Source organism: Dipodomys merriami, unplaced genomic scaffold (assembly GCF_024711535.1).
Source record: "Dipodomys merriami isolate MVZ:Mamm:240054 unplaced genomic scaffold, mDipMer1.0.p SCAF_29, whole genome shotgun sequence".
In the NCBI taxonomy this organism is placed as follows: Eukaryota; Metazoa; Chordata; class Mammalia; order Rodentia; family Heteromyidae; genus Dipodomys; species Dipodomys merriami.
In genome coordinates, this window is record NW_027204381.1 from 1,702,182 (window position 1) to 1,722,500 (window position 20,319).

Below are 20,319 nucleotides of genomic sequence, written 5' to 3' on the forward strand. Positions count from 1 at the left end.
TAACTTCTGGACAACTTGGTGGTAACCATACTAAAAATAAAACAAAATAAGAAGGGGCATTTAGGGCTGGGAAGGTGGCTCAGTGGTACAGCGCAATGCATGAGGCCCTGGGTTCGATTCCTCAGCACCACATAAGCAAAAAGAAAAAAGCCGGAAGTGGTGCTGTAGCTCAAGTGGTAGAGCGCTAGCCTTGAGCTAAAGAGCTGAGGACAGCACCCAGGCCCAGAGTTCAGGCCCCACGACCGGACCCAAAAAAAAAAAAAAAAAAGAAGGGGCATTTAGCAACTGTGTGCTCTACACTGTATAAACATCTTACATGTACAACTCGTTGAATGTGCAGAGATATGAAATTTTTCTTGGGTGCTCTAACAAGCTCCACTAGAAATTTCATTAGTCTCTGGTAGGTGCAAGGCCAAATCATGACAGACAAACCAAGTAAAGAAAATCAGAGATTCAAAATTATCTTTAAGACAGAGTACATGGCAATGATCCCTTTCTGTAACTCAAAAACTCTTTTAAAAAATCTAAGATATTCATTATTATTCATTTGGCAGCAAAAATATGACCTAGAGCCGGCGCTGATGGCTCACACCTGTAATCCTAACTACTCAGGAGGCTGAGATCTGGGGATCATGGGTAAAAGCCAGCCCAGGCAGGAAAGTCCAAGAGACTCGTATCTCCAATTAACCACTAGAAAACCAGAAGTGGTGCTGTGGCTCAAGAGGTACAGCGTTCACCTTGAGCTGAAGAGTGAAGGATAACACCAAAGCCCAGAGTTCAAACCCCACGACCGACAAAAAAAAAATGATAATAATAATTTTAATTATAGAGTTTTACCCTGAATTCCATTATGGCATTACTTTTTATTTGTAATTTTTGTAAAGTATTTGTTACATTTGTAAAATGCAAATCTTGAATTCGTAATTATACTTCATTTGTGAACATATACAAGTTTCAGTTAAATAATTGCTTCTGTTTTAAAAATGCCACTCAGGATGGACTCACAAAGATGGGTAACGGGGGGACTGGGAAGGTGGCTCAGTGGTAGAGTGCCTGCCTAGCATGCATGAGGCCCTGGGTTTGATTCCTTACCACCACATAAACAGAAAAAGCTGGAAGTGGTGCTGTGGCTCAAGTGGTAGAGCACTAGCCTTGAGTTAAAGAGACAGCACCCCAGGCTGAGAGTTCAGGCCCCAAGACTGACAAAAGAAAAAAGAAAAAAAAAGATGGATAATGGTTAACAATACCATGGCCTTTTTTTTTTTTTTTTTTTTTTGGTGACAAGGCCTGAACTGGGAGCTTGGGTGTTATCCCTGGTGTCTTTTGCTCAAGGCTAGTGCTCTACACTTTATAACACACTTCCACTTCCAGTTGTTTTCTTTTTTTGTTTGTTTTTGGTCGGTCATGGGGCTTGAACTCTAGGCTTGGGCACTGTCCCTCAGCTCTTAAGCTCAAGGCTAATGCTCTACCGCTTGAGCCACAGAGCCACTTCTGGTTTTCTAGTGATTTATTGGAGATAAGAGTCTCATGGACTTTCCTGCCTGGGCTGGCTTTGAACCACGATCCTCAGATCTCAGCCTCCTGAGTAGCTGGGATTACAGGCATGAGCCACAATGAGCTCCAATTCATTTTTTATCCATTATTTAAAATCAAACAATACATCTAAGAGTTTATACCATATTTTTCTTCCACTGGCTGTTTTTCTGGGGGGAAAAAACAAGAGATGATGATATCAAAAGATGTTTATTCTGCTATGAAATATATAAATTAAAATCAAGTATTGGAAACTCACATTCAACAGGATTAACTCAATAGAACAACAACCAATTAGTAGCCACTGAATGTCACATATTTAAGACAGTGTGTTAGACACTATTTAAAAAAAATACCTAGAAAGATGAGGTACATAAAAATTTTAATATATCTTTAAAATTTCCTTTCATTTATAGTCTACACAGCAGGTGAACTAGATTGTGTAATGATTGACATAGATTGTCACAGCTCATTGCTTGTGTCTTCTTGCATCCGTTATTAACATTACAGAAAAATCAGGACTTGCCACAAGTCAGTCAGGTTCCAGAGAATAGTTTGTTCATCATTTCAAGACCAGGGAAAGATTGCTTGCGTAGGAAAGTTGATGAAAACACTGAGATTTAGAAATTTTCTGAAGCAGAGGTGGCTATTCATTAGCTGTGGAATTTCTAAGACCTTTACATTAGAACTTTATTTTAGTATTTAAAAACTTGTAGGATTTAACTGAAGACTTTGTAGTCCTTGGGTTATTTTTTTTTTCACCCTGTAAAGATTGCAACTTTCCTTCGCATGTTCAAGCTAAATCTTTCCAGGTAATTAGAGGGAAACTGATGAACAAGCTCATCAAATAGTCTTTAGTCTCCTCATCCTCCTTGCTCCAGACCTAAGGAAATTATCAAAATACACTGCACTCTGAGATGGACAGAGGCTTTGTTCTTCATTGAACCATGGGCAGTATAAAACAGACAAAACACTCTTAAAACTATTTTATTACTCAGTATGTATCCTTTGGCAGTACTGAGGACTGAACTCAAGTGCCTTGCAATTTGGTAGGCAGGTGTGCTACCATTTGAGCCATTCCTCCATCCCATTTTGGCCTTGGCTATTTTCCATCTTTATGTCCAGACCAGCCTGGTTGCACTGGGATGACAGGGCAGGTGCTCACTGCTAAGTCCAGCCATTCATTAAGATGGAGTCTGGTGAACTTTTTCTGGTCCAGGCTGATCTTGAACCTTGATTTCTCTGATCTTCACCTGTCAAGTAGCAGGGATTACAGCCTCAAATGATAGTGCCTGCCTCCGTTTTTTAATGATATAAAATAAAGTTTCACTTAAAAAAAAATATGGAGTGCCGGGTGCTGGTGGCTCACGCCTGTAATCCTAGCTACTCAGGAGGCTGAGATCTGAGGATCGCGGTTCAAAGCCAGCCCGGGCAGGAAAGACTGTGAGACTCCTATCTCCAATAAACCACCAGAAAACCGGAAGTGGCGCTGTAGCTCAAGTGGTAGAGCGCTCGCCTTGAGCTGAAGAGCTGAGGGATAGCGCCCAGGCCCAGAGTTCAAGCCCCACGACCGACCAAAAAATAAAAAAATATGGAGTACTTAATTAAGGCCTTTAAAAACCTAAATTTTCAAGCTTCCAAAAAAAAAATCTTGTTTACTACTAAGGTGCATATAAAGGCCACATTTAAAAAGCAAAGCATAGTGATTAAAAACCTTTTGGTTTGGGGCTGGGAAGGTGGCTCAGTGGCAGAGCGCTTGCCTTGCATGCTCAAGGCCCTGGGTTCGATTCCTCAGCACCACATAAGAAAAAAGCTGGAAGTGGCGCTGTGGCTCAAGTGGTAGAGCACTAGCCTTGAGCTGAAGAGCTGAGGGATAGCGCCCAGGCCCAGAGTTCAGGTCCCACGACTGGACCCCCCCCCAAAAAAAAAAAAAAAAAAACCTTTTGGTTTAAACTTACCATTGAATTAATTATTAGTCATATCACGGCATGGACTGAAAGTGTTTTTGTAGCTCAGTGGGAGGAAATTCTGTTGGGACAAATTTATTATAAATGGGACAGTTTTCTCTTGTTTCAAAAAATTACATTGACAAAATATTTGGTAACAAGGGGCTGGGAAGTTGGCTCAGTGGTAGAGTGCTTGCCTTGCATGCCTGAGGCCCTGGGTTCGATTCCTCAGCACCACATAAGCAAAAAGAAAAAAGCCGGAAGTGGTGCTGTGGCTCAAGTGGTAGAGTGCTAGCCTTGAGCTGAAGAGCTGAGGGACAGTGCCCAGGCCCAGAGTTCAGGCCCCACGACCGGACCCCCCCCCCCCCAAAAAAAATTTGGTAACTAGCTACATAATTTTTTAGTTTTAAATTCTTCCATTTAAAGACAGTTAAACTTTAAATAAATTTTCAATGGAGTAATTTTAACATAAAACAAGTATATCTGACTTCTAAGAAAGTTGGCCAAAAAGTTTTTGCCTGGAGCAAATATTTCTTATTATTTTGGCATTATTATCCACATTTTTCTATGATAATGGGTAAAAAAGTAGATCAACTATTTTAAAATGTGTCCATGAATGAGAACCCCTGGCTAATGGTATACAGATGTTTGGCAATCTTGTTTAAGCATTCGGGTATTTGAAGTGAACATTCATTGTACTGTTGTTCTACCACAAATAGCTCCTCTATAATATAAAAGTGATTTAGCCTAATTTTATATATTATTATATTTACCCTTTTCTTTCACATCCCTCAATGTACTTTCCTCTCTCTCTCTCTCTTTCTCTCTCTCTCTCTCTCTCTCTCTCTCTCTCACACACACACACACACACACACACACACACACACACACACAGAACTTGGTAACCAAGGCATTAGCAGACTAGAGTTCCAGGCTAGCTTCTACTCATTCAAGTATCAACTTTTTCTTCCTTCCCACTGGTTTCTTCTAGTTCCTTCTTACTTCTGTTCTAAATGTTGGAACACTTCCTATCCTACAGCCCACACATTAGTCTTCATCCAGCATTAACATTATTATAAGTATCCACTGAAGGCAAAACTATATCTCAGCTACTTAACATCACAAATAGGCACAGGTGGCTATACTTTAAATTGCTGTTAGTTGTTCAGCATTTGCGGCTAAGCCATTTTGGACTGATAAAAGACTGCAATAGAACATTTAAAAGCATCACACTAAAAGTAAATCACTTCACATTCTGAGGGACAGGTATTTTTTCATCTTGTCAGTTACCATGCGAAGAGTGAAATTAGCCTAAAGATATAAAAGATGTTGACAATATAAATTTTCTAAACTTTTGTCATGACATATAATTTATATTCTCTTTATAAGCACTATTAAAAAATACATGAACCTAGAAAATGTACAAGTATCTGAAAATACAATTAAATATCTACTTGGAGATGCACAAAACCACATTCAAATATGACTTCTTCTTCTTTTTTTTTTTTGTTGGCCATGGGGTTTGAACTCAGGGCCTGGGCATTTCCTGTCCCTGAGCACTTTTTGCCCAAAGCTAGTGCTCTACCACTTTGAGCCACAGTGCCACTTCTGATTTTTGAGTGGTTAATTGGAGTCTCATGGGGATGTTTCTCCCTGGGTGGCTTTGAACCGTGATCCTCAGATCTCAGCCTCCTGAGTAGCTAGGATGACTGGTATAGGCCACAGGCGCTCCCCCTTCCTCTTGCTTAAAGGTGACTTTTTGATTGGGTTAATTCACCTGGGACTTCCTTCTCTATCCGTTCTGCTTTGGAAGCCAGGGTTCAGAGTACAAGGGCACAAGGTAAATCCCTGGGTCCGTGAAAACATACACCTCCTTCTGCTTCCTTAGCATAAAAGAACATGAGGGGGTTGGGAAGGTGGCTCAGTGGTAGAGCACTTGCCCTGCATGCCTGAGGGCCAGAGTTCGATTCCTCAGCACCACATAAGCAAAAAGAAAAAAAAACCGGAAGTGGCGCTGTGGCTCAAGCGGTAGAGCACTAGCCTTGAGCTGAAGAGCTGAGGAGCTGAGGGACAGCGCCCAGGTCCAGAGTTCAGGCCCCACGACGGGACCCAAAAAAAAAAAAAAAAAAAGAACATGAGGACACATTATTCCTGTCCACTGGAAATGCCACAGAATGCATAGGAGTTATCTAATGCTTTCTTTAAAAACTTTCTCTTTTTTTCCCAGGATTCACTTGATTCTCAAAGGAATTCCAAGAAATTCAATAAATGAGGTCACCCGTCTCATTTTACAGATGATGAAAAAATGATAGAGAAAGACTAAGCAACTTCTTCAGGACCAAAAATGAGTAGGGCAAAGACAGGCTAGGAACCAAATTTTCTGACTTCTTGCAGAATAGTCTATTGTCTACTATAACACTTTGATACTGACAAAGTGTACCCACCTTGGATTAGGAATAGCTTCCGGAACAGAATAGACAAATATGCTATAAAATATTTATCATTATCATTAAAATGTCCCTTTCAAGGAAAGTTCAATCAGTAAGTTAAAAATAGGACTCTTGGAAGTCATTTTCTTTTCTTTTTTCTTGTTTGTGCCAGTCCTGGGATTTGAATTCAGGGTGTGGGCACTGACCCTGAGTTTCTTTTTACTCAAAGGTAGCACTCTACCACTTGTGCTACAGCTCTAATGCCAGCTTTTTTGGTGGTTTGTTGATGATAATTTCACAGACTTTCTTGATGGAGGTTGGCTTTCAACTGTGATCTTCAGATCTCAGCCTTCTGAGTAGCTTAGTCTGTCTTCCCTTGTACTGATAAGATTGTCAAGGCAAAAGGGAATAACTAAATATAATAAGCATTCAGTTTTCCTTGTCAAGAAAAATCCTTTTGGGCTGGGAAGGTGCCTTAGAGCCTGCCTAGTATCCATGAAATCCTGGGCTCAATTCTTCAGTACCACATACAGAGAAAATGCTGGAAGTGGTACTGTGGCTCAAGTGGTAGAGTGCTAGCCTTGAACAACAACAACAAAAAGCTCAGGGGCGGTGCCCAAGCCCTGAGTTCAAGCCCCAGGACTGGCAAAAAATAAATAAAATAAAATAAATAGAAAAAAGAAACCTTTTTCCATACTCTTCTTGTACATGGAAGTGGAAAATTTGGAAATTTATTTGGAAAAGAAATGATGTGTCGGGAGCTGGTGGCTCACTCCTGTAATCCTAGCTACTCAGGAGGCTGAAATCTGAGGATCACAGTTCAAAGCCAGCCCGAGCAGTAAAGTCCAAGAGACTCTTACCTCCAATAAACCATTAGAAAACTGGAAGTGGCGCTGTGGCTCAAGCAGTAGAGGGTTAGCCTTGAGCTGAAGAGTGAAGGACAGCGCCCAGGCCCAGAGTTCAAGCCCCACGAGTGGGGGGAAAAAAAGAAATGATGTAAGTAAAAAACACCATACTTAATCCATAATTTTGACAAGTTCAAGGTAAATTGGGTCCTTTCTTTGAAATGTCAGTATATACATAAATTTGTTTTTCTTGTCTAAATGTAGTATACTATGAAAATGAAGGACCATTGAGTGTCTTTCATTTTGTTGATACAAATATTTGCTTAAAATATTCTGTTTGAAGCCGGGCACTGGCTCACACCTATAATCCTAGGTACTCAGAAGGCTGAGATCTGAGGATGGAGGTTCAAAACCAACCCGGGCAGGAAAGTCCGTGAGACTCTGATCTCCAATAAACCATCAGAAAACCAGAAGTGGCGCTGTGGCTCAAGTGGTAGAGTGCTCACCTTGAGCTGAATAGCTGAAGGACAGCAACCAGGCCCAGAGTTCAAGGCCCACAACCCACGAAAATATATATATATATTTTTTTATTTGTTTGTTTGAAACCTAACATCTCTTATAAAACATACAAGTTTCAGGAGCAATAAATCAGAGAAAAAGAATATAAAACTTATAGTCAGCCAGGATCTAGTGGCTCAAACCTGTAATCCTAGCTACTCAGGAAGCTGAGATCTGAAGATTGTGGTTTGAAGCCTGGGCAGGAAAGCCCATTAAATTCTTATCTACAAAAAAATCATAAAAAAAAAAACCCAGAAGTAGACCTGTGGCTCAAGTGGCAGAGCACTAGCCTTAACAAAAAAGCTTAGTGGTAGAGTGCTTGTCTAACATACACGAAGCCCTGGGTTCAACTCCTCAGAACCACATAAATAGAAAAAGCCACAAGTGGCACTGTGGCTTAAGTGGTAGAGACAGTGCCCAGGCCTTGAGTTCAAGCCCCAGGACTGGCAAAAAAAAAAAAAAAAAAAAAGCTCCAGGACAGTGCCCAGTTCCTAAGTTCAAGACCCAGGACTGACACACACATACACACAACACACATACACACTCCCCACATACAATTACAATCAGATAAAAGTTTTTTTAAAAAGTATTTCTAATGGCAAACCTGGTACCTTAAAAAGGATCTGATATTTCAGCCATAGCTAATAATTCTGAGATTGTTTACTTGGCAAGTGAAGTGTGTACTGCTTCGAAATGCACTTGACTATAGAGTAATAAGTAATTCAAGAAAATGTTAACTCCTGATAAAAATGTTTTTAATCAGACTATATGTGTACAAAAACCCATTTAGAACTGTCAAGAAAAGTGAGTAATAACTGTCAAGAAAAGTGCGTAATATCGACGTGTCTGGACACTAAGGTCTGCTACATGCTAGCAAAGTGAGAATGGAGGTAATTACATAGACATTTGGGTTTCAAGAAAATGTTGTCTGCTTTGCGTGGTAATTTCACAAATGACCCTATCCAGTAGGGTAACAAATAAGCAGAGTGCCGTGAAGCTAACCACTTACACACAGCATCATTGCAGGCAGGCTTATCACTTCTTAGATGCTTTCACTGTGTCATTCTGTGGTTAATGTTGGCATTCACACTGCGATGATACCCATCTACACTCAGTTCTTTGGCATAGCTGAAGTCAACAGAAACACTCTTTCCTGGGCTTTACCGCCTCTTCTGAAGAATGCACAGTATTTGGAACGAAACCACTTCTTACCCCTTCCCAGCCATCCTGAATACAAATCTCTCCCTTTTTAACAAGTTCATAGATGTCTCTGGTCAGGAGAGTGAAGGATTCCTCAACATTTGTAGCATCCTTAGCTGACGTTTCAATGTACTTCATTCCACAGTCCGCAGACAGTTTTTCTGCCTCCTCTCTTGTAACTTGACGCTGTGAAGCTAAGTCACATTTATGTCCCACCAGGAGAAATACAATTTGAAATGGCTGTACATACAATTTTGCTTCTTCCAACCAATCTTTCACATGTTCAAAAGAGCGCCGATTAGTAATGTCGAATACTAAAAATCCCCCAACTGAGTTGCGGTAGTAAGACCGAGTTATGGATCTGAAAAATAAAGATAAAAAAGGTTGTAAAGGACATGTTATTTTGCCCTCCTTCAAATAATGGAGCACCAGCACCAATGTATAAGCCATATATGCAGAGTCTTAGCTGGATTGCAGTTCAGAGCCAGCCTGGGCAGGAAAGGCCGTGAGACTCTTATTTCCAATTATCCACCTAAAACACTGGAAATGGAGCTGTGGCTCAAAGTGGTAGAGTACTAGGCTTGAGCAAAAGAAGCTTAGGGACAATGCCCAGGCCCTGAGTTCAAGCCCCATGACCCATATATATCTGAAGGAATAATTATACCCCTGTGGTTAAAATAGGCATTCTGGAAGATTAGACAAGGGTACAGGTGTTTGAAATCATGGCCACTCTATTTGAGCCACCTTCCTAGCCCCTTTTGCTTTAATTTTCAGACAGGGTCTCTTACTTTTTGCTCAGGCTGGTCTTGGGGCTCGATCCTCTTACTTCCTCCTCCTGTGTAGGTGGGATTACAAGTATGTACCACCACCCAGCCCTACCCAGTAGTTTCCAAGTGTCTAGCAGTTAGGAACACTTGTGTAGCTTGGATAATGAATCCTCACAAAAGGGGCACACTGCCATCTACTGGTGGATCTTTTCCCTGCATTTTTATTAGCCCATATTAATTGTACAGTGTGGTGGGGGGCGGGGAGGGGGAGTGATACTTCCATATAATATACTTTGATCATATTTACCCCCTCTATTACTCTTTCCCCTTCAATGCATTGTAATGATCCCATATGTGGCTGACTTGTTTTATTCATATACAAAGCCAGTGGGGAAAGAAGAGAAATGACAGAGAGCAAAAAAATGTGAGAGAAAGAGATAACAACACTCCAAAAAGAAAAGCTGTCCAGAACTATTAGTAATGTAGTCATTTACACCAAGGCCACTGAGTGGCTAAAAGCTAATCAGTTATAGAAAACAGTAAATGAATTAAATATTTAGAAATCCATCAACATTCGACATTCGACTTATGCCATGAGAATAAACCATCTCTGGCAAGTTTCTTCTAATTGGGAGCAGGCTGATGAAACCAAAGATGAGTCATAGTATCATGCTCCTCCCCCCCACACCCACCAAGAAGAAAGATGGGTAATTCTTGGTGGATATTTCCGAACTTTAGAGGGAACTTGTATAGTATGCTGTGCTTCTACGATCCATTAAGCAGGAGACCTAAAAGGCTCCCAGCTTTAATAGGGCTGAAAGCAAGAGTACATCTTGGGCTAATCTAAGCTATAATGCAAGCAACTTTGCCACTTGGGCCATCAGATCTAATGGCACTGGCCTAAAGTGTCTAGAGCAGACCAGGATGTTCCATGGAGCCCAGGGAGGCTTCCATTACACCATTACAGGATCCACTCCAGAATAGCAATGTGCTCTTTGGCAAAGGATACTACGTTTGTGGAAAAAGATTATAGCTTGGATAGGGCCCCAAATGCCTGACCATCATCATCCAATGACTGTGCAATCTGAATGCTCACTGCTGAATGCTCACTGCTCCCTAGCTATTTCCAGTTCGCCAGGCTGGAAATTCATCACCAAGCCTAAGTCTCAGTTATAGGCTCCAATGTGGAGCAGGCCCTGGGTAGAACTGGAGAAACAAGGCTCACGCCCCCAGCACCTCACATACCCACACACTGGTGCCCAACTCCACCAGCCCATGGCCTTATCTAGATTTTCCTAGAAAATACTGACTTTGGGCTCAGGTTTCAGAGCTTCAGTCCGTGCTTTCTTGGCCCCATGCCTGTAGGCCCTGGTAAAGCAGAGCACCAAGGAAGCGAGGGTGTAGTGGAACAGAGATGCTCACTGATGACAAAGTGCATTTTGTAGAAAAGCAGTACTTCAAAATGTTCTCTGCAAAAGGAGTCTGGGTTGGGCCACACTGTATCTGGGAGTTTTACACTGTGTGTTAACATAGCAAAAGCTCTAAGAAGGGCTAGGAGTATGGCATTATGGTACAGCACTTGTTTGTAATGTGCGTGGGGAATGGGGAGAAACTCAAGAAATCCAGCAATGATCCAGCATTTCCGAAAGGACTGGATCAAGAAACCCTTTTCTGCCGAGCGCTGGTGGCTCATGCTTGTAACCCTAGCTACTCAGGAGGCTGAGATCTGAGGATCGTGGTTCAAAGCCAGCTGGGGCAGGAAAGTCCGTGAGACTCTTATCTCCAATAAAAACCACTAGAAAACAGGAAGTAGTGCTGTGGCTCAAGCAGCAGAGCACTTGCCTTGAGCTGAAGAGTGCAGGGACAGTGTCCAAGCCCAGAGTTCAAGCCCCACGACTGACCAAAAAAAAAAAAAAAAACCCTTTTCTGGTGTTGTGAATGCGGCCTTGTGGAAGAGTGCTTGCCTAGCATGATGAAGCTCTGGGTTCAATTACTCAGTACCACATAAACAGAAAAAGGCAGATGTGTTGCTGTGGTTCAAATGGTAGAGTGCTAGCCTTGGGCACAGAGAAGCTCAGAGACAAAACTCAGGCCCTGAGTTCAAGCCCCAATACTTGCAAAACAATAACAACAACAACAAAGTGTTCATTTCCTTGGTAGTTTTTGGCATTGAGACTTTTCCCAGGCTGACCCGGATTGTGTTCCTCCTATTTATGCTTGCACTGTGGCTGGGATGGTAGATGAGACCTACTCTGCTTGGCTATTGATTGCATCCTACCTTTGTCCTATTGGCTTTAAACTACAATCCTCCCAATTTTGCTTCTGGAGTAGCTAGGGTTATAGGTATGAGCTGGCCAAGCCTGGGTGGGTTTAGTTTCTTTTCTTTCTTTCTTTCTTTCTTTCTTTCTTTCTTTCTTTCTTTCTTTCTTTCTTTCTTTCTTTCTCTCTTTCTTTCTTTCTTTCTTTTCCTTCCTTCCTTCCTTCCTTCCTTCCTTCCTTCCTTCCTTTCTTCCTTTCTTTCTTTTTCTTTCTTCTTTTTTTGGGTTGTGGGGCCTGAACTCTGGGCCTGGACGCTGTCCTTCAGCTCTTCAGCTCAAGGCTAGCACTCTACCACTTGAGCCACAGCGCCACTTCTGGCTTTTTCTGCTTATGTGGTACTGAGGAATGAAACCTAGGGTCTCATGCATAAAAGGCAAGCACTCTACCACTAAGCCACCTTCCCAGCGCAAGCATGTGTTTCTTTAACTTGGAAATTTAACATTTTTCCTTTCTAAAATGTAATTTTCTTACCTTTTTTAAAAAACTCGGGGCCTAAGCTCTGTTCCTGAGCTTTTCTGCACAAAGTTAGTGCTCTACCATTTTGAGCCACAGCAATACTTCTGGTTTTCTGGTGATTAATTGGAGATAAGAGTCTCATGGACTTTCATGGCCAGGCTGGCCTCAAACTGCTATCCTCAGATGTCAGTGTCCTGAGTAGCTAGGATTACAGGTCTGAGCCATTAGCACCTGGCACCTTTGTTATTTTTTTGAGTCTTGTTGTAAAACCTGGGCAGGCTTGAACTTTTGGTCCTCCTGTCTCACTCTCCCAAAGCTGGGATTAGAGGCATGAGCTACCATACCTGGCTGATTTTGCTTCTTTCATGCTATGCAAGTAGTTGTCATGTACTAGAGTATATTAAACACTGAAAATGGATACTAATTGTGATCACTATTATTTGCTATTTTATTGTTCTGTTTGTTTATGGCATTGAGCTATCCCCAGGTTGTCTAAAGTAGGGGTGGCTCATGCCTGCACTTCTAGGCTGAGATTTGAGGATGGAGGTTCAAAACTAGCCCAAGCTGGGTGCTGGTGACTCATGCCTGTAATCCTAGCTACTCAGGAGGCTGAGATTTGAGGATCGCTGTTCAAAGCCAGCCTAGGCAGGAAAGTCCGTGAGACTCTTATCTCCAATTAACCACCACAAAACCAGAAGTGGTGATGTAGCTCAAGTGGTAGAGCATTCCACCTTGAGCTGAAGAGCTGAGGGACAGCAACCAGGCCCAGAGTTCAAGCCCCATGACCAACCAAAAAACCCCCAAGAAACAAAAAAACAAAAACAAAAAACTAGCCCGAGCATAAAAGTCCAAGAGACTCTTATCTGTAAATAACCAGCAAAAGGCCAGAAATGGAGCTGTGACTCATTAGAGTACCAGCCTTGATGGAAAAAGCTAAGCAAGAGTTCAAGGTCCAGTACCAGCACACAAAGGAATAAATAATGTATGTCCCTTTTGCTAACTTATGTATAATCATGAATAAACCTCCAAAGAAAATATTTCCCACAAATGCTTCATGATATGATATTTTTCCTAATAGTAGTAAAGAATCTTCAAGAGCTTTGCTATGGAAAAAAACTGTGCAAAGATATCTATGATTCAAAATAGATTTTTTTCGTGCCAGTCCTGGGGCTTGAACCCAGGACCTAGGCTTCTTTGACTCAAGGCTAGCACTCTACCATTTAAGCCGCAGCCCTATTTCCTGCTTTTTTTTTTTTTAAATAGTTTTGTGGAGATAAAGGGTCTTACAATAGCTGAGTAGCTGCTCTAGAGGCTGAGATCTGATTGTGTTTCATTGCCAGCTCTAGTAGGAAGGTTTGTGAGACTCTTATCTCCAATAAACTACTCAGAAAATGCTAGAAATGGCACAGTGGCTCAAGTGGTCAACCGCTAGCCTTGAGCAACAAGAAGCTCAAGGACAGCGCATAGGCCCAGAGTTGAAGCCCCAGGCCCAGCAAAAAAAAAGAAAGAAAAGAAAAGAAAAGAGAAAAAGAAGGCTTATTAATGAAGGGGAAAAATCCTTGACAGAATTTATATTTGATTTGTATAAATCAAGTCAATAACCTTTAACACTTCTCTGAAGACTGGCCTGGCCATCTTTCCAACTTCATTAGTAAGAAAATGAATGTACAAGCAAGCTAAGCAGTTCCCTGCATATCTCCATGAATCAGTGTCGGAGCTGGGAATGCAAGCCAAAACTTTGAACGTGGGCCATCCTCAGATGTAGGCTGATCTCATTCAGAACAGAGGCTGCCTGGGGTGAGGGGAAGCATGTCTGGGAAGTCCACTCCCAGAGTACTGTATTTCACAAGCACAGAACTGACTGCAGAATGCAAAGGGCTCTCTTAATTGAGTTCTGCCGCACAAGCGGATTTGGGGGAAACAAAACATTGCAATACATCAAAATTGTGAAATATTCAGGAATTCATACTATGTCCCTTACTTTTTTTTTAATTTACAAATCACGAGTTGTCTTTGTGACATTCAGTTCCCCCAGTGAACATTGAAAATGAAACTCATTTACCTTCTGTTCTCACACCAGAATGTTAAGCAACATAAAGTAAAAGTTCCTGGCTGGGTGTCTGTGGCTCATGCCTGTAATCCTAGCTACTCAGGAGGCTGAGATCTAAGGATCGCAGTTCAAAGCCAGCCCAGGCAGGAAAGTCCATGGGTCTCTTATCTCCAATAGATCACCAAAAAACCGGAAGTGGCACTGCGGCTCAAGTGGTAGAGCACTAGCCTTGAGCTGAAGAGCTCAAGGGCAGTGCCCAGGCCCAGAGTTCAAGCCCCACAACCGATGGGGGAAAAAAAAGAAAAAAAAAGAGAAGAAAAAGAAAAGTTCCTGAAATTGTTTTTTCCAACAAAGCCCCCATGCTGACACACTGGAAAAGATTACTCCATCCATGCAGCATGCACAGCAGCACACACACCTCAGCGGTGTGCATGTCCTGATATTGTATTTAGCTGTCCTGCAGCATCCACTGTCAGGGGTCAGGCTCCACACTGGGGGATGGGAGGGGTTCGGTTATCACCGCAGCCTGTGAACCCTGCCTAATGAGCTCCAGCAGGGACCCGACCTGGGGCTCCTACTTGACCGCTCTCCCGGCCACACAGAGGTGGAGGGGGGGGGGAGTCTCTGGAGAAGAAGCGCTGGGGAGGACAGAAAGAAGGAAGGCGGCATGAGAGGAGGGTGAGTGAAGGAGAGTTTAGGGGAGGAAGAGAGCGGTGGAAGGTAAGGGCAGGGGCCCCTCCACGCCTGTACATCCTTATTAGTCAGGAGATTTGAGAGCTGAGGCTGGAGGTTCGAAGCCCATCCTGGGCAGAAAAGTCCGAGAGACTCTTTCCATCTCCAATGCAATCAGCAGAAAGCCGGAAGCGGAGCTGCGGCTCCAAGTGGTAGAGCATTAGCCTCGAGCAAAAAAGAAAAAAAAAATCAGCTCAGGGACAGCGCCCAGGCCGCGAGTTCAAGCCCCAGGGCAGACACCAAAAGGAAAAAAAAAAAATCCAACAAACGCACACCAAACCAAACCAACAACAAACCAAACCAACACAAAGCCGGGGGCAGAAAGAAGTGAGCCAAAGAGGGAGGAGGTCGAGGGGACCCCGGGTGGGCAACCAAGAGACCAAAGGGGGGGGAGGGCGCAGAAAATGGGCGCCAAAGAGAGAAGTGAGAAATTGCGGAGGAGGAAGTCGTCCCTGGAAGAGGAGGGGCGAAAGGGGAAGGGAAAATGGAGCGAGCGCACTTTGGGGAGGGAAGGGCCGGGGTGGGGGGGGGGGAGCGGGAGGCGGCACCCCCCTTCCCAGGCCTCCCCCCCCCACAGGCCCCCGCCCGGGGTGGGAGTGACTCCTACCTGAACCGCTCCTGTCCCGCCGTGTCCCACAGCTGCAGCTTGATCCTCTTGCCCGGCTCGATCTCCAGCAGGCGGGAGAAGAAGTCCACGCCGACCGTGGGGTCGCAGGCCGGGGAGCGCAGCCCCGGGAAGCGGCCCTGGGTGAAGCGGTGCAGCAGACACGACTTGCCCACCGTGGAGTCCCCGATCACAATGAGGCGGAACTGGTAGATCCAGATGGTCTCCATCGCTCCCGGGGCTCGCCCGTTCCCGGGGCCGAGCCGCCACACCCGCCCTCTGCGGGGCAAGTTCGCCGGCGGGAACTGTCCCTTCAGCACCTCCGGGGCGCCAGCCCGCAGCCTTCCAGCATATTCCTGCGGCAGCGCCCGCCGCCCGGTCCCCGCCCTCTCGGGCGGGAGGGGCGGGGCCGGGCCGGGCTTTAGGGGCGGGGCCTCGTGCTGGAAGGAGGGGCAGCCCTCCTCCCTCCTTCTCCCCCCTACTGTGCTGGGGAGAGTGAACTTCCATCCCTAATCTCCGTATATCATTCCACCTCAGAGCTGATTGGGCCTCGACCCGAAGGTGGGTGTGGCGAAGGGACGTGACAGCTGCGATGACCAATGAAAATGAACCAAGAGCTCGACTCCGGGAGGATCAGCCAATGAAAAGTGAGAGTCATTCTGTGGCAGCTGAGGGCTCTGATTTTTGCAAGTCTCCGCAGGCTGTGGAACTTGCGGTGACGCTGTTGCTCTTCGGCTTGGGGTGGGTTTGTTAACATCCCGTTTTTCTGAAGATCTGTTAGTGGCTTCCGGCCCTTGCAGAGCGCCACCTGCAGGGATTATTCGAGAACAGGATAAAAATTAGTTTGTAGAGCTGAATGCTTCTAGAAAAGGCTGTCCATTGCTGTGTTCTACTCCCTTCTCTGTTTCTAGTATCACTGAGGAGAATTAGCCCTGAGTGTCTCTGGGCCCTTCAGCCCGGGGAAGAAGGAAAGGGAGAAAAAGTGAAATATTGAAATAATCACAAGTTCTTGCCCTTCTCAGACTTTATACTTAGGGAAAAGGCTACAGGTGGTCTCTTAGCTTGTGTTTGGTCAATGATCAAAGCAGACTTTTAAACTCTGGGGATTTTTCTCATCTCTTTCCTCAAATAATACCGAATTCAAGATTTATCTTTGAGTGGCTGGGAAGGTGGTTCAGTGGTAGAGAGGTTGCCTAGCATGCATGTGGCTCTGGGTTCGATTCCTCAGCACCACATAAGCTGGAAATGGCGCTGTGGTTCAAGTGGTAGAGCTCTAGTCTTGAGTAAAAGAAGCTCAGGGACAACACCCAGGCCCAGAGTTCAGGCCCCCACAGGGGACACACACACAAACACACAAAAAGGTTTATCTTTGGAAAATCAAACCGTCTTAGAGTGTAGGCTTTCTAAATCAGACTGTTCAAAAATTGCACTTTTTTTCTGCTTTCTTTTCATCATATCAAACTTTCTGTTCTTTCTTGTTTGGGAAGAAGAGACATCACTTTAAAGAATGTGGTTAATTCCTTGTCATTCATCCTCTACCTTCATCCACCAGCCTCACCTCCTACTCACTATCATCTGTCTTTTATTATAAATCTTGGGCTTGGAAGGTGGCTCAGTGGTAGAGCGCTTGCCTTGCATGCATGAGGCCCTAGGTTCGATTCCTCAGCACCACATAAGCAAAAAGAAAAAAGCCGGAAGTGGCGCTGTGGCTCAAGTGGTAGTGCGCTAGCCTTGAGCTGAAGAGCTGAGGGACAGCGCCCAGACCCAGAGTTCAGGCCCCACGACCGGACCCAAAAATAAATAAATAAATAAATAAAATAAATCTCCTTGGCTTATTAGCACCCCTCCAGTTAGGGATAGCCAAGTGACAGAGTTCTGACTACAGAGTCACAAGAGGTAAAAGGATTTGTGTGTGTGTGTGTGTGTGTGTGTGTGTGTGTGTGTGTGTGTGTTGTGTGTTTATGCTGGACTTCAGGCTTGAACTGGGCACTGGCTGAGCTTTTTTTATTCAAGACTTAGTGCTCTATCACTTGAGCCACAGCTCCACTCCTGACTTTTGGTTGGTTCATTGGAGATAAGAATCTCACAGACTTTCTAGGATGGATTCATGATCCTCAGATCTCAGCCTCCTGAGTACGAATGATTATAGGCATGAGCCTCTAGTAGAGACTCTGATTCATTTTTTAAGTCCTTTTTGTTGATATAATTAAGTTTGTTTTGTAACCAGTGGTTTTGTTAGGTTTTTTTTATGTTAGTAAAGCTGCTGGCATTTGGCTACATATGAATTGAAAGTTGAACTTGAAATGCAAATGAAAGTTTTCTGTTTTTATCTGATTTTGAGAGAAAAACAAGTAAACTAAGGTATGAAAATAAAACACATTTAACTTCAGAGTATTACTGGCTGATTTATTTTGACAAGTGTTTAAATTATTTAGCTCTCCTAGATTTATTTGATTTTAATTATTTATGACAGCACACTGCAGTGCATTAGTAAATGTCTTAAAGAATGTTTTGTAAAATGGGCAGGATCTCGGTAGCAATATCACTGTAACTCTGCCATTTAATTTCTGCTGACAAGTGGGTTGAGTTTGTATGGGTAATTGTAAGAAACATTAAGGGACAGTGCTTAGGCTATTGATTATGGATGACACTATTTTCTTTTTCAATTCTTCATGCTACTATAGTCGTTCAATACTTTGCAAAACTGTTAGCAGTTCAAGAAAACTTTCGATTCATTCTTGAGCTTTAAAATACTATCTTTATGTGCACTTAATGCTGAATACCCAAGTTCCACCAGTTCTTACCTAACTTTTATGTATTTATTTTTTAGTCATGGGGCTTGAACTCTGGGCCTCAGCCCTTCAGCTCAACGCTAGTGCTCTACCCCTTGAGCCACAGCACCACTTCCAGTTTTCTGGTGGTTAATTGGAGGTAAGAGTCTCATGGACTTTCTTGCCCCGGCTGGCTTTGAATGGTGATCCTCAGATTTCAGCCTCCTGAGTAGCTAAGATTATAGGCATGAGCCACAGGCACCTGTAGTGTGTGTGTGTGTGTGTGTGTGTGTGAGAGAGAGAGAGAGAGAGAGAGAGAGAGGGAGGGAGAGAGGGAGAGAGGAGAGAGGGAGGGAGAGAGAGAGAGAGAGAGAGAGAGAATACTGGGGCTTGAACTCAGAACCTGGATGCTGTCCCTTAGCTTTTTTTGCTCAAGGCTGACAATCTACCACTTGAGCTATAGCTACACTTCTGGAGTTTTGGTAGCCAATTGGAGATAAGAGTCTCATTCTCATGTTTGTGATCCTCAGCTTTCAACCTCTTACATAGCTAGATGACAAACATGAGCTACTGCCACCTGGCTGTCCCCTTAGTTTTATTTTTATTACTCAGTTGTGCAGTTATGGTACAACATACCTAGATTTCATTTTCATTATTTCTTATGTGCTTATTTTAGAAGTTGTATGGGCCAGGAAAGGAATTCAGCCAATAATACCTGAAAATGAAGGAAAGAGATATCTTTCAAGACTTGGACAGAAAAAGAGTAAATGGAAACTGGGTGGAACTTTTCTCCTAAGATCACTAAGTGTTATTTCTCCCTCCCCCCACCCCCCCTCCCCCGCCCCATCAAATTGTAAAAAATTTGAAGACAAGAATTAAGTCTGAGCCAGGTACCTGTGATTCATGCCTGTAATCCTAGCTACTCAAACAGACTAAGGTCTGCAGGATATGGCTTTAGGCCAGTCTAGGATGAAAAAGTTCTCTAGATTCTATTTCCAAAACAATAAAAAGGCACAGCAGAGTCATGGCTCAAGTAGTAGAGTGCCAGCAGAGCAAATTTAAGACTCTGAGTTCTAGTACCAGTACTGCCCAAAGCAAAAAGAAACCCAGTCTGATTTATTCTTGCACCCTTTCTGCTACCTAGCAGAAAGAATGGCCAGAGCATGTTTGGGAATGAAGGACATGTGGCTAAAAATATCTTTCAAATTGTGAACATCATAGATCACATATAGAAGTATGTCATTTGTATTCAACTAGTACCTGGTCAATTGATTTTCTTTTTTTTTTTTTTTGCCGGTCATGGACCTGAACTCAGGGCCTAGGTGCTGTCCCTCAGCTCTTCAGCTCAAGGTGAGCGCTCTACCGCTTGAGCCACAGCGCCACTTCCGGCTTTTTCTGTTTATGTGGTGCTGAGGAATCGAACCCAGGGCCTCATGCATGCAAGGCAAGCACTCTACCACTGAGCCACCTTCCCAGCCCTGGTCAATTGATTTTCAATAGTCCTGTATTTAGATACTTCAAACAAAATTTCCATCTAAGCATATTGGGTTATTGATCCATTCTGTCTAATGACAAGTGACTCTGATGTTTTCATCTGTTTGGAACCTTGTGTACTTTGGTCATACAAATCAATGACAGATTGGCATTGACCAGTACTTTCAGATCATCTCTGAAAGAGAAATTCAGGATACTGAGCTGCGACAAAACGGTATTGTGGCTGTGTACTAGTGTCTCATGCTTGTAACCCTAGCTCTTCAGGAGGCTGAGATAGGAAGATGGTAGTTCAGAACTAGCCCAGGAAGGAAAGTCTATGAGATTCTTATCTCCAGTAGCCAACAAAATGCCTGAAGTAGAGCTGTAGTTCCAGTGTTAGAATGCTAGCCATGAGTAAAAAGGCTCAAGAACAGTGTCCAGACTTGGAGTGCATGTACACGCGCATGCACGTGTGTGTGCACACATGTATACACACACACACTCAGACAATGGTTTGTCTTTGTGAGCATCAAGTATAGTAGCAATAAACATATTAAATACACAAGTTGCTACAAATAAGACCCTTTAAAACAAGGATTTAAAAATTAAGCCCTTGGGGCTGGGAATGTGGCTGAG

The 20,319-nt window shown here is 43.5% G+C and overlaps 1 protein-coding gene across 1 annotated transcript; it reads right to left on the reverse strand.

Annotated features, from left to right (window-relative positions):
- Positions 1-8,062: 8,062 nt before the first annotated feature.
- On the reverse strand, positions 8,063-15,751 carry LOC138838744 (ras-related protein Rab-39A). The gene is made up of 2 exons (XM_070038077.1): positions 15,443-15,751; positions 8,063-8,872 (listed from the first exon to the last, which is right to left on the reverse strand). The coding sequence occupies exons 1-2, from the start codon at positions 15,667-15,669 to the stop codon at positions 8,446-8,448; spliced, it is 654 nt and encodes a 217-aa protein (XP_069894178.1). The 5' UTR covers positions 15,670-15,751; the 3' UTR covers positions 8,063-8,445.
- Positions 15,752-20,319: the final 4,568 nt, after the last annotated feature.